This window comes from Musa acuminata, chromosome BXJ1-1 (assembly GCF_036884655.1).
Source record: "Musa acuminata AAA Group cultivar baxijiao chromosome BXJ1-1, Cavendish_Baxijiao_AAA, whole genome shotgun sequence".
Lineage (NCBI taxonomy): Eukaryota > Viridiplantae > Streptophyta > Magnoliopsida > Zingiberales > Musaceae > Musa > Musa acuminata.
This window is the reverse complement of record NC_088327.1, coordinates 17232573-17247500: the sequence shown is the minus strand read 5'-3', so window position 1 is coordinate 17247500 and position 14928 is coordinate 17232573. Positions and strand designations below refer to the sequence as shown.

The 14928-nt window shown below is 44.3% G+C and overlaps 1 protein-coding gene across 1 annotated transcript in view; it reads right to left on the bottom strand.

Moving 5' to 3' along the window:
* LOC135676571 (uncharacterized) overlaps positions 1 to 14928 on the bottom strand; it is a 28622-nt gene that overhangs the window by 278 nt on the left and 13416 nt on the right. Inside the window, exon 2 of the mRNA XM_065187901.1 lies at positions 1 to 290. This exon is cut by the window's left edge and continues 278 nt beyond it. Within this exon, the coding sequence (XP_065043973.1) occupies positions 1 to 290 (290 nt within the window). The remainder of the gene's footprint in view (positions 291 to 14928) is intronic.

Here is a 14928-nt window from a genome sequence, read left to right as displayed (position 1 = left end):
TCAGCAAACGCATCCAACATGATCTGCTTCCTCCCAGTCATGGAAAGTATGGATGTCTCATCAGAGTCCAGCAAGATCGGCGTTGGGCTGGCTGTGTGCGGTGGTGGTGGTGGTGAAAGGTTGTTCGCCACCATCGGTTGTGCTTCGGCAATAGCACATTCTGCAAATAGTGAGGCCAACTCGTCCACAGCAGTATTTGCTTGCAGTCGGTTGCGGTATAGCTCACGAGCACGTTGTAGGGTTTCCAGAACGGCCTGTTCTCCTCCTCCAGATCTCATTGCTACAAGTACCTACATGTTTGACAAGTCAAAATTTTGACAAACTAAATCCTGCAACTTCCATGGTTAAAGGTCTGCAATATAAACAAACACCAGGCACAGTGAATTTTCCATTTCACTGTAATCCAATATCTGATTGAATCTTATATTCCCCCTCTAGTACTACAGGAATCTTAGTTGATCTAGCAACTTATCCACTACATGCCCCATAAACTAGCATCGGACAAGCCTAACTGTGTACATGTGCAGATCTTACTGTTAATATTGCGTCGGCTTTCTTGGATTGGCTAATCTAATTCAGAAGTAACAGAAAATTCCATTCTTATAATTGAAAGAAATGCCAGTATGCGACAACCATATATTGTAACAACAGCTCTAATCTTGATACGTAGTCCTGAGCTAAATGGAAGGGATTCTTGTGTTGGTTCATGCTGCTCCTTATCTAGAACAACATACCATTCCAATACAAGTTCCCAAAGACCTGAACTGGATAAATTCCTAATCTTCAATGACTCCTATGTGTCAGTTGTCTTAAGACCTGGTTCAAAATGCTGTTCACCACAAAGAGACCATTCTGTGCTCTAGCAAGAAAACAATCCTCCTCACCTTCCTATTGGCCCTCCTCAAGGACCATACTCCCCTTCCTCTCTCTCTGTTCCCCCTTTTCTTTCAGTTCATCACTTGGAAATTCCAACGGCACAATAAATTCTTTCACCATCATACAGAAGAATAGATTCATCCATTTGAACCCAATAACCCTTTACAGTTGATATATATTTTTTTATCATATATTAAGGTCCAAATAAGGTGCTTCCTGTAAACAAATTACAGTCACCAACAACCCACTGTAATCTCTTTCATATGCACTAGCCCACTGCACTTGTGCCCTAGAAACATTTGGTAAATAGAATGTATTGTTGAAAAATTCAAGGTTACTAGTAGGAAAAATCAGATCAAAATTTAGAAAAATAAAACATTCAATGTTATGCTTACATGAAAATATCTGTAGCAAGTATTATTTTGCGGATCACAGTGTAACATATTAAAATGACAGAACAATCATGATAATTCCTGATAAATACTGAAGCAAGAAAGGAAGCACCCAAAAGTAACCATTCAAAGTTGCCCAACAGTCACATGCTTATTTAGCCATAGGCTCTACACGTTGAATATATAAGAAATCTGATCACATGTTGTCAAACAACTTGACATCTTCAAGCAGGAAGTTGTCTTTTCATCCTCTAGCTATTTTTTATGCAAAAGATCCATTGGTGAATTTTATGTTGTCACTTTTTGTTTAAAGTTTGGCTTGGTGCATTAGCAACAAGGTCAAGCTATATATTAATTAATATTATCATGATAGACTTGATAGGAAGTAAGATCTATTATGCAGGGAACTTGTAATTTCACTGACAGATCCTGAACCTACATCAGATCAATATTTGCAAGGAGGTGTTGTGTTTATGCAAGTATCAAAGCAGAAAGTTGTAGCAATCCACCATATGGTATTATGATATCCATAAAAGATAAAGCAACAGAAACACATTTGGCAACAATAAACGATCTCCAATTTTACTGTCTATTATTGCTCAAACATACATCAAAATCTAGAAATATAATTAAGCAGGCTACTAACTTTCAAATTTCTTTAGTTTGTTATAAAGTTACAGTAATGTAGTTCTTACAAATCCATAAAATATCTGGCTTTCAGCACCTTTAAACTGGTAAACATTCTAGAATGGAAGATGCTATACGCCAAGGATTGCCCAATGCTTACATGTGACACCAAATTTGTGAGAAAAAAAAAAAAGTTGAACATTAGGCCCTAAAGGCTAATAATGAATCAAACTCGTGACCTCAGTAGTAGTCGAAATGTAAACAGGCTGCACCTATATTTGAAATTAAATAGTTGCAACACAAATTACAAGTTAACCACATGGCTAACAGATGCATAATGTTTATCATTCACTTGTCTGATTCTCAAGGTATAGTGAAAAAGAAAAAAGAACGAAAACGTACATGCACAATTCAACGGGAAGAAATGAAAAAGAAAAATCCACTTCATCAGGTGGAATCAACAAAATTTCCATTACGAATAAAACATAATTTGCAATATCGGAGAATTGAAATAAAATATTGGTATCAACCTGATAAGACCCTAGGGTTTTATCATAGAAGAAATGAGAGAAAAGGGGATGATCACTTCAAGGGGATCAACCTCCTAGGGTTTGTCAAAAGACTGAATAATATTTCATTGTTTACCGAAAAGAAATAGATACATCCCTATTTATAGAGTTCCATCCAGAGTCCACTAGGACTTGGACTCTTAATAAATAAATAAATATCAAATAAACTCCTATCCAACTCTTAGTGGACTAGACCAACTCAATAAAACATTTATTCGAAGCTCAGAAAATAAAGGGATCATAACAATTCCTCTCCCTTCAAATCAGCCTTGTCCTCAAGGCTGAGCAGCATCAAACTCGGGGAGCTTCTCTTTCAGCACTTCAGTCATAGAGTATCTATGACGCATCACAACCCATTGATCAAGTAAGTACGATCTCCACTTTTTGATAGTGTAAGCAATAGATCGGCCTTTCAGTGTAGTAATCGTTGCAATCTTCTGAAGAACCCTCTCCATCCGATGGCTAATGGCAGTTATGACCTTACTTCCATGTCTTTCCTTTAGGATCACTTGCTTTTCATTAATAAAAAACTTTATGATTAGTTTAAAAAAATTTCAAGAAACATCACCCAGGGTTGATAATCATTCAATTCCAAGCACCACTTCGAAGTCTTCCAAGGGTAGCAAAAAGAAGTCCACAAGCAACTCTTGGCCCTGTATAATCAATTTTACCTTCCAACATTTGCTATCACAAGTTAAAATCCGTCCATGAGCGACCTTTACTTTGAATTTGTCACAACCTTCAATGTGGTAGACCAATTTGTCAACAACCTTATTGTCCATAAAATTGTTAGTGCTACTAGTATCAATCAAAACTGTAGCATGTTGATATTCCAAAGTTCCTCAAACTTTCATAGTTTGCAGGTTAGAGTAGCCGGCTAATGCATACACTGTATATATGATAGGTCTAACATCTTCATAAGAATCCATACTTTCATGATCGGAGTCCACATTGTTAGCTTTCGGTTCCTCCCCAATTGGTTCAATCATCAGAAGTTGCCCTTGTTTACATCGGTGCTCCTTACTCCACTTTTCATCACAGTGCCAACACAAACCCTTCGCTGATCTTTCTTTGTGTTCTTCTCGGGTTAGTCTTCGGGTGTTAGAATTTCGACTAGGAATAGATGGGGCGGGTGGCTTGCTATTCATTTGTTTGTTATCACTTATATTTCGATGATTTTCCCTGCTGATTTTTTTCCACATGCAAGCGTGCAAACGAGATTGCAACTATCATAGTGGGGTTGGCGAACTTTGTCTTCACACCAGATATCTGGATTAAGTCCTTCAATAAATGTTCCCACCAATTGTCGTTCGGACCAGCCTCTAGCTTGATTTGACAATCATTCAAATCTGCTCTGATATTCTAACACTGTAGAAATCTAATGAATTTTAACGAGTTGCCCATCAACATTCTCATATTCAGATGGTCCAAAGCGAACGAGAAGCCTTCTCTTGAATTGCTTCCACAAGGGGACCCCTTGGCAGGTTTCGTACCAATCATACCATTGGATTACATCTCCATCTAGTAAGATTGAAGCTATTTTCACCTTGGATTCTTTTGGAGTTGTGTGAAAACGAAAAAAATTTTTGCCTTAGAGATCCAACTGGTCAGATCTTCATCTTCCTATCTTGGAAATTCCACCTTCATGCGTGGATAGCTTGTGTCCTGTTCTTTGTTTCTTTTCCCCGTGTCTCCAGATCGGTTCAATGTAAGATTTGAACTTTCATCTTGAAACTTGCTGAAGCTCTCCAATAGACTCTTTTTAAAATCGTTAAGGGTTTCTTACAGTTGGTTCTCAATTCTAATTTCCAAGGCTTCTAATTAGGCTTTCACTGAGTTATCGGTACCCATTACGTAAAACTACAGATTTATAATCTCCAACTGTTGTTTTTGGTGTCGGGTCAAGGGCATCAGTACTGTGCACTATTCGGTGCGACTGCTGTGAAGTTTGGACTAGGGCATCGTTGAGGGCGTAAGGGAACACAAAGCTGCCAAGGAAGCGAACGCCGAGGGCAGCGTAAAGGCTTGCTACGAGGAGGAAAAGTTGCTGCCCTGTTTCTGTCGTTGCATGGGGTGAGGCTGCAGGGGCTGGAAGGCGACGACATCGGCGTGGGAAGCGACTGAGGATGGCTACGTGTGTGGCTGCGGTTGCTGCGACCTAAGGGGAGCGATCACCGAGCGATCGGGGTTGAGGCAGGGAAGCATAAAGACTTTGGGTCGCGATTGCCGAGCGATCGAGGTTGAGGCAGGGCAGCGTAAAGGCTTGTTGTGGTCACTGAGTGCACGGCTAGTGGGCGGCTGCGACGAAACAAGGGGGGTGGTCATTGGCCGGGAGCAGCAGCGATGGTGGTTGCTAGCCGGGAAGCAGCAGTGGTGACCGACGGCTGCGGCAGAAGATGTAGAGTTGCCCTATTTTGATCACCGCAAGGAGGGGAGGTTGCTGTCAAGGTCGAGAGGCAACAGTGGTGTTGCAACTAGGAAGCAGCGTCGACGATGGTCGCTGGTCGGGAAGCAGTAGCAAAAGGGGAGGAAAAAGTGGTGACCGACGATTGCAGTAGGGGTTGAGGCAGGGCAGCATAAAGACTTGTTGCGGTTGTTGCAACCTAAGGCTGAGGCAAGGCAGTGTAAAGGCTTGCTGCGGTTGCTGCGTGCGCGATTGGAGGGCAGCTACGATAGAACAAGGGCGGTGGTCGCTGGCCGGGAGCAACGGTGGTAATGGTTGCTGGCCGGGAAGCAACAGCAGTGACCGACGACTACAACCGCGATGTCACAGACTTAGCTGGAATTGCCTAAGTCATGAGGCACCCTTGCGGCAAAGTCACGGACCTAGCTAGAGTTGCCTAAGTCGTGAAGCACCCTTGCGCCAACTCCTCGGACTTAGCTAGGATTGCCTAAGTTATGAGGCACCCTTGCGACATATGCGTCCACAAAGGGTCAGCCTAGTTGCAACCTTGTACAGGTCCACGAACGGTCGCATTGTAGCACTGCGAACTATCGTTGCTTACATTTTCCAAGCAAAAACATACAAAACCAAGGCAAAGCATCCTATCATGTCTATGTACAAGCATACAAAAGCGATGAATGATTCGTTGAACGAAGTTGTTGCGGGTGCACGACGACCGACCGTGACATTCTCCCCCACTTAAACTATCGATGCCCTCGTCGACGCTTGTTGGTAGTTGTTTACGACTGCTTCTTCATGTCGTAGGGCATCTTCGAGCTCCCAACTAGCTTCAGTTCGGGGTAGCTTTCGCCACTTCGCCAAGTACTCAATCTGCTTAGCTCCATTGGGTAGCTTTATCTTGCGATTCGCTAAAATGGTTTCAACTCGCTTCTCGTAGGAGGTTTTGGTGGGGGGAGTCGAGTTGGAATACTTCGAGAAGCATCTTGCATATCTAAGTGGTAGGCTTTCATATTGCTGGTGTGAAAAACATTGTAAATTTTGAGCCACGCCGGTATGTCACGGACAAACTTCTAAACAAGATTTTGATGTAATGCTTATGTATATCCGTGTCTTTTGGCATGTTCATGCCTTGTACAACATATAGAGGGGCGACCGAAGGCTTAATAGTCCCATTTTAGTTGGGTTGGTGGCCTCTTTAGGCTTGTAAATAAAGGTTGTGTCATGTGGACACGTGCGAGAGATTTTCGGTCTGTAATGGACCATTTTACCCTTTGTTGTGCAACTGTTCAGAGCTTGTAAAGTCTGTTTGTAATTTGCATTGTCTATGAAGTGTTTTTCGAAGATGTTTGCTTGTGGATTCCGATTGAGGCGTTTTCTCTAACCCGTTCTCTCTTTCGTGGGTCCTAAGGGACATGGGAGACTTCGGGGAGGCTGACCTTTGCGGACGGACACGCAAGGGTGCCGCACGACTTAGGCAAAACCAGCTAAGTCCGTGACAGGTAGCTGCAACTTATAGGAGACGTTGCCCACCCTATAATTGGGAAGGGCCCTTCATACTTGCACACCAATCTTTTATGTACTTTGTGCCTAAAGAATTGGAGTGATATTGGTAAGAGCTTCACCAACACCAAATCATCGACTTTGAACTCTTGTGGTCGCCTTCCCAAGTCTACCCACTTCTTTATCTTTTTGGTCGCCTTCTCCATGTAAGCCCGTGCATTATTTGCATTTCAATGCCATTCTTTTGTAAAGTGATATACTGACGGACTACTCCCAGTATACCCGATAGCTAAGGTGTGAGGAGTCGATAGCTGTTGTCCTGTAATGATCTCGAAGGGGCTCTTGTTGGACGTAGAGCTCCGCTGCAAGTTGTAGGAGAATTGGGCTATGTCTAACAGCTTCACCCAATCTCGTTGGTTGGCACTCATGTAGTGCCGAAGATATTGCTCAAGGAGCGAGTTTATCCTTTCGGTTTGACCATCCGTCTGAGGATGAAGGTTTATGGAGAAGTATAACTTAGACCCCAACAATTTGAATAGCTCGGTCCAGAACCGTCCCAGGAACCGAGCGTCTCGATCATTGATGATATTGTGTGGGACAAACCAATACTTCACCACATTCTTCATCATCAGATTGGTTGCCTCCTCTGCTGAATAGTGTAGAGGTGCAGTAATGAAAATTACACACTTTGAAAATCAATCGACCACCACAAGTATCGATCCGAGTCCCCCTACTGCTGGCAAGCTTGATATGAAATCCAAAGAAATGCTCTCCCACGACCTTTCTAGTATGGGCAACGACTCCAAAAGTCCTACTGGCTTCCGCTGCTCCACCTTATCTTGTTGGCAAGTAAGGCACGTTCGAACATATTCCTCCACATCAGTCCCCATCTTCGACCAGTAGAAGGCCCTCTCCACGAGAGCCAATGTTCGGTGAATGCCCGGATGTCCTGCTCAAAAGGAATCGTGACACTCTCTGAAGAGTTCGCGCCTCAAATTCTCCACTCGAGAAACATAAACCCTATACCCTTTGGTATAGGCGAGTCCCTCTTGGACCCAAAATCATCATGCCTTGCCTTCTTTGATTAGTTGCATCAAGGTTACTGCCTGGGGATCACTATACAGTCCATCCCTAATTCTGGAAAGGAAGTTGGAGTGCAACTGACTTGCTTGGCCTCCGCCTTCCAATTGCATGGCATTCACCTGCTCCACTTTCCGGCTCAACGCATCGACCACGACATTTGCTCTTCCGGGCTTATACTCCATTGTCATATCAAATTCAGCTAGGAAGTCCTACCATCGTGCTTGCTTCGGGGAGAGTTTCTTTTGAGTTTATAAGTAACTCAAAGCGATGTTCTCCGTCCTCAGCACAAATCGCGATCCAAGAAGGTAGTGCCGCCAAACTCATAGACAGTGGACCACCACTGTCATCTCCTTCTCGTGCAACAGATACCGCTGCTTACTCTCATTGAGCTTGCAGCTCTCGTAGGCCACTGGGTGACCCTCTTGCATGAGTACTCCCCCAATAGCGAAATCTAAAGCATCTGTATAGACTTCGAAGGGCTCCTCATAGTCTAGCAATTTGAGTACTAGTTCTTCCAACACAGCAATCTTTAGATCTTGGAATGCAGCTTGACATTTGTCAGACCATCACCAAGGCTGCGTCTTCTTCTGCAACTCCGTCAATAGAGTTGCACGCTTCGAATACCCAACTAAGAAGCGTCGATAATAGTTGATGAAACCAAGGAAGGATCTCAACTCCAGCGCCTTCTTTGGAGTTCGCCATTCCGCAACAGCTTGCACCTTTGATTTGTCTATCCGAATGAAACCATCACCAATTCGATGCCCCAAGAATAAGATCTTCGTTTGAGCAAAGTAGCACTTCTCCCTTTTCACAAACAAAGTGTTCTCCCTGAGAACATTGAAAATTATCCAAAGGTGCTCGATATGCTCCTCAAGCGTTTGGCTATAGACGACAATATCGTCCAACTAGACAAACACAAACTTATCCAAATACTCCTTGAATAGTTGATTCATAAGAGTGCAGAATATAGCCAGAGCGTTGGTTAAGCTAAAAGGCATCACCAAGAACTCAAACGCTCCGTACCTGGTCACGCAAGTAGTTTTCGCTTCGTCGCCTTCAGCAATACGCAACTGCTAGTACCCTGACTGAAGGTCGAGTTTGGAGAAGTACTTTGCTTTGCCCAGTTGGTCGAACAAGTCCGCGATAAGCGGGATGGGATACTTGTTCTTCACCGTTACCTTGTTGAGGGCTCGATAGTCAACGCATAGTCGGAGGCTCCCATCTTATTTCTTTTGAAAAAGAACTGGAGCTCTGAATGGTGCTTTAGAACTACGAATGAGACCACCATTTAGCAGTCCATCTAACTGCTTTATGAGCTTTGCCAACTCTAAAGGGACATGCTGTCACAGACAAAATTGTAAATGGGGTGTTCGACATCATGCTTATATATGTCCGTGTCTTTTGGTTTGTTCATGCTTTGCACAACATGTAAAGGGCTAGCAGTAGGCTTAGCAACCCTATTTTCTTTCGGTCTGTAGTGGACCATTTGGAGCCTTTGTTGTGCGACCGTTCAAAGCTTGTAAAGTCTGTTTGTAATTTGCATTGGCTATATAGTGTTTACTGAAATGATTGCTTATAGGTCTCGAGGAGGCTGACCTTTGCTAACGGACACGCAAGGGTGCCACACGACTTAGGCAAAACCAGCTAAGTCGGTGACAGATAGTATCAAAGCAGGCGAAGAGAGAAGTTACTTAAACGGGACAAATATCCAAGGGGGATAAGTCCCGGCTCTTCAAAGGGAGAACCATGTGCAACGGACCACACATGTTGCTCGAACGGGACAAATATCCAAGAGGAATAAGTCCCGGCTCTCTAAAGGAAGAACCACGTGCAATGAACCGCACATGTTGAGGAGTACCTCAAAACAACTCCACAAAACTCAATGGACCGAGCGAGCGACGAGGAGTCGTCACATGATCTCGCTTGAGATAATGCATTGGGGGATGTATTGCGAGATCAAGTGGGGGAGCGATCCAAGGCAACACAAATGAAGGCACATTTAGAGTCGATATGGAGATCAGACTCAATAGAGGGTTGACTCGTGGAATGGTGGGCGTGAGAACCATCATCAACTTAATGCAAATCGAGGAACGGAGCAACTTAGGTGTAACTTGGCGAAATACCGAAGCCGCATGAAGGGAGCCAGTATAGAAGATAGAACATGGAACGGAGGCACAGAGCTTTCCTTAAACAGAGGTCAAGGACATGAACTCTTGCAGAGGCAAGAGCGGGATCATGTTGTTCCATAAGTCATTCATTCTGATGGAACAAACTCATCTAGCATGGTGCCAAAGACGAAGGGAGCTTCTGGGCACATGCACGTTATCTCAGAGAAGCATTTGATGGAGGAACTAAGGTGACTCAACTTGCGGAGGCGAAGTTGAGTTCAGAAGGCCTTGGAAGTAGTGCACAATGGAGATTGTGTTGGTAGGGGCAGAGGCCCAGGATCCAGACAATGGTGCACCATTTTCAGCGAAGTCGATGTACTTCGGGAGCTACTAGGCGACAGACTGTCCTAGAGCGGTGCTTCATCTAAGTGTGACCCAAGAGTGGGTGGATGAAGGTCGATTGCTAAAGGAGGAAACAAAATCGAAGGTGCAAGAGACCCTACAATGTATTGGCAGAGTCCACACATGAAGGGATCACAACTCGAGTTCATCCCACAAGGATCAGAATACAATGGAGATGTCACCAGGAGGCGCTATGGTGCAATGGATCGTGGTGGAACAGTTTGTGGCAATGCTATATACACGAATCTTGTCCCGTGAGGGACTATATCATACGGAGGTATGATCAGGAGCTACTGGGAGCTCCACTTCGATGAATAATACGACAGCAAGAACAGCTATGGATTCAAGAAGGGTGTTAGGACCCTTTTTTTTTAAGCTTTTGAATAATGTTTATTGAGTCTGTTTAGTTCAGTTAGAGTCAAGTAGAGATTTATTTAATATTTATTTATTATTAAGAGTCCAAGTCCTGGTGGACCCTAGGTGGAACTCTATAAATAGTGATGTAACCCTTTCTTTTTGTCAATCAATGAATCAAGCAATCAATCTATGAAAAATACTATTCAGTCTTTTGATAAACCTTAGGAGGTCGATCCCCTCGAAGTGATCAAGGAGGCCGATCCCCTCGAAGTGATCATCCCCTTTTCTTCAATTTCTTTTACGATAAGACCTTAGGGTCTTATCATTTGGTATCAGAGCTCTTCTTTCTTTGACAATAAAACCTTAGAGTTCTTATCATTTGGTCCTCCTCGCTACCCCATCTCGCTCGAGAGTGAAGGGCCACGGCCGCTACTTTGTAGCCAGCGGACCACCCCCTCGTCGCTTCTACCATCGGCGACGCTGCCCCAACCGCGCCACCATCGCTGCCCCCCTTGGGTCGCAGCCGCAATCACTCGACCACCCCATTCTCGCGGCGATCAAAACAAGGCAACCACGACCGCCGCAGCCACCACCATTTCCTTAACCGCATGTGATCCCTCGGCGTCACCAACGCCTCCTTCCGTAGTGCGCCAGAGATAGAGCAATGCTGCCTTCCATCCGCGCCGTCGTAGCCACACCACCATCGCTACCTCCCAGCCCTCAGCAGCAGTGATCCCTCCACGCAACGACCGCAACAAGCATCGTTGCCTCCCATCCGCACCGTCACAGCCACCGCGACGGTGAGCCCTTGGCAGCATTGCCTTCCCTTGGGTCGCAACCGTCGCAGTCGCAACCGCTCGACCTCCCCTCCTCGCGACGACCACAACAGAGCAACTTTGTATTTTCTACCGCAGCCACCGATCACCGCAGTTCCCGTCCAGCAACCACTGTTGCCGCTGCTCCCGGCCAACGACCAACCCCTCGTTCTGCATCAACCGCCCTCCAGCAGCGCACATAGCAACCGCAGCAAGTACACTGCCCTGCCTCAACCCCAGCAACGCACGCACTACCAATTCCTCTTCTCAACCCCGGCCGCTTTAACGCCGCCTCCCCCTTGCTTAGCATCTTTTGCCGCAACCGCAAGTTGCCTTCACTATAGGTTGCCATCACCACAGCCTCAACCCGACTGCTCAGCGATCGCCCCCTTGGGTCGCAGCAGCTGCAGCCACACCGACGTAGTCGCCTTCCAACCCTCGGCGCTCTCACCCCACGCAGCGACAGAAACAGGGCAGCAACTCTTCCTCTAACGCAGCGACTGCAACACTGCCCTCAGCGTCCACCTCTTCGGCAACTTCGCATCAACAGTGCTGATGCCCTTAACCGACACAAAAAACAAGAGTTGAGATTATAAATTTGCAGTCTTACGCAATGGCCACTGATAACTCAGTGAAAGCACAAATGGAAGCATTGAAAATCAGAATTGAGAACCGACTACAAGAAACACTTAATGATTTCAAAAAGAGCCTACTGGAGAGCCTCAATAAATTTCAACAAGATAGGAGCTTAAGTTCTACGTTACACAGATCTGGAAATACAAGAAAAGGGCAGATGAAGGTGGAATTTCCGAGATGGGAAGATGGAGATCCGACCAATTGGATCTCTAGGGCAGAAAAAATTTTCCGTTTTCACAGAACTCTAGAATAATCCAAGGTTGAAATAACCTCAATCCAACTAAAGGGAGATGCAATCCAATGGTATGATTGGTACGAAACTTGCCACAGAGTCTCCTCGTAGGAGCCATTTAAGAGAAGACTTGTTATTCTCTTTGGACCATCTGAATACGAGAATGTTGATAGGCAGCTCGCCAAAATTCGTCAGACTTCTACAGTGTTGGAATATCAGAGCAGGTTTGAAAGATTGTCAAATCAAGCTAGAGATTAGTTAGAACGACAACTTCTGGATACATTTATTGAAGGGCTTATTCCAAAGATCCGATGTGAAGTTAAGGCTCGTCAACCCCGCACTATGATAGCTGCGATTTCATTTGCATGCCTGTATGAGGAAAAAATCAGTATGGAATATCGTCGAAACAGAGGTGCCAATAAACAAGTGATTAGCAAGCAACACACCCCATCTACTCCCAATCAAAATCCTAACATTCACAGACTAACCCGAGAATAACTCAAAGAAAGATCAGCGAAGGGTTTATGCTGGCATTGCGATGAAAAATGGAGTATGGAGCACCGATGTAAACAAGGGCAACTTTTGATAATTGAACCAATTGGAGAGGAACCGGAAGCTAAGAATGTGGACTCCGATCATAAAGGTATAGATTCTAATGAAGATGTTGAACCTACCATACATACAATGCATGCATTAACTAGCTACTCTAACCCGCAAACTATGAAAATTGGCAGAACTCTGGAACATCAGCATGTTATAGTTTTGATTGATACTGGTAACACTAATAATTTTCTGGGCAGTGAAACTGTTGACCGATTAGCCCACCACATTGAAGGTTGTGACAGATTCGAAGTAAAGATCACTGATTGACGGATTTTAACTTATGATAGCAAAGGTTCAAAGATAAAATTGATTATACAAGGCCAGGAGTTTCTTGCAATGATTACTACACTGAAAGAACGACCTACTGCTTACATAATCAAAAAGTGGAGACCATATTTACTTGATCAATGGGTTGTGATGCGCTGCATATAGCCTATGGTTGAAGTGCTGAAAGAGAAGCTCCCCGAGTTTGATGTTGCTCAGCCTTAAGGACAAGGCTGATTTGAAGAGGGTGGAATTGTTATGACCCTTTTTTTGAGCTTTTAAATAATGTTTATTAAGTCTGTTTAGTTCAGTTAAAATCAAGTTGAGGTTTATTTAATATTTATTTATTATTAAGAGTCCAAGTCCTAGTGGACCCTAGGTGGAATTCTATAAATAATGATGTAACCCTTTCTTTTTGTCAATCAACGAATCAAGCAATCAATCTATAAAAAATAATATTAAGTCTTTTGACAAACCCTAGGAGGCCGATCCCCTCGAAGTGATCATCCTCTTTTCTTTCATTTCTTTCATTTCTTTTACGATAAGACCTTAGGGTCTTATTAGAGTGAAAGCCATGGTACGATAGAGGCAGGTCTTCCGTGCGTACATCGAATTTTGCATCAGATGAAAGCCTTGGTCATCAGCATATGGGGGCTGTGTACCACTGAGAGAAAAGTTCAAATGCAAGTACCAATGAGTCCAATGGAAGGGACTTGATCATGTAGAGGTATGATCAGAGCGGCTGGAGAGTTGGATTGCTCTAGAGCCCATATTCGCTTAAGGGAGCCCGGCAAGTCAGAGAACAAGACCGAGTAAACGAACGTTGCTACCAAGGAAGCTAAGGAGAACAGAATCGGTGTGAACTTTGCAACATGATGACAAAGGCCATACATGAGAGTTGTAGTCTGTCTTTCTATCAACCAAGAGGAACTGCTTGGAGAATATAGAGGTGTTGAAGCAAGGGGTCGAAAGGGACGAAAAAGCGACGACGAGTCCAAAGGGACTTAGCTACCCAAAACCAAGCATCGGTTACAATGAAGATAAACTCGGAGGAGTGCCACAGAGACAAATCTACTGATCGCGAAGAAAGGGATGCAGATGCGAGGCGATGGACAGTAGGGTCATGGGCATGACAGCACCATGGTATCGTAGAGGTGGCACTTTCGTGAAGTCATCGATCTCTTACTCTCATGGAGGGAGAGCGCTTGGTCGTGAAAGGGGCCAAGGAGGTAAAGAATGCAGAGGCAAACTCCAAGTATCGAGACAAAGCTGAAGGGCAAAGGTTAAGGAACTTCGTAAGACCGATGTTAACGAAATTCTCATCAAGATAGCCGAAAGTGGAAGACTTTGGGTCGATGCAAGTGTGCACGACCAAGGAACAAAGCAGACAATACGCGATGTTGTACCTTTGCTACTCAATGAAGTAAGCGATTGGGTTGATGGAGAAGACGGTACAATCCCAGAGGTGACCAAAACTATTAGAGACTTACTCCAAGTTGGAGTGAAAACTTCCTGCATTCCAACAGTTCGATGGTATTGGGAATGTGAATCACAGTAACTAACTCAACGCAAGGAGTGCAAACACTTTAAGTGCTTTAGAAGTATGAACAAAGAGTAGGCGAAGGCTAGTAACCAGCTCGATGTATGGAGTACAACCCTCGAGGAGGCGAGCGAAGTCAAGTAACCTTTGTCTTCTCAACTATTAAGAAAATAGGCGAAAATCGAGTACCCCAATTCTTTTATCTATCCAGCAGAAGGGCTTTGCACATGTTCAAAGACCCTTTAAAGAAACCAAATGGAAGACAATAGTCGTCAAATCCTCACCAATAGTGATCAATGCTACTAAGAGTAGATTATTTGCTTCATTTCCCAACAGACTGTCAATTGAAAGTGGAAGTGATGCGAACCTACGTTGAAGTGACAACTAAGTGAAAGAAGAGTCGATGGACAAATTTTGTGGAGGAAGGACCCAAAAACTTCAAAAGTTTACGAGGCGATGCTCATTAAAGCTCCAACAGGCATCCACCCAGTTCAAGTGGCATGAGACATTTGAGAGACCG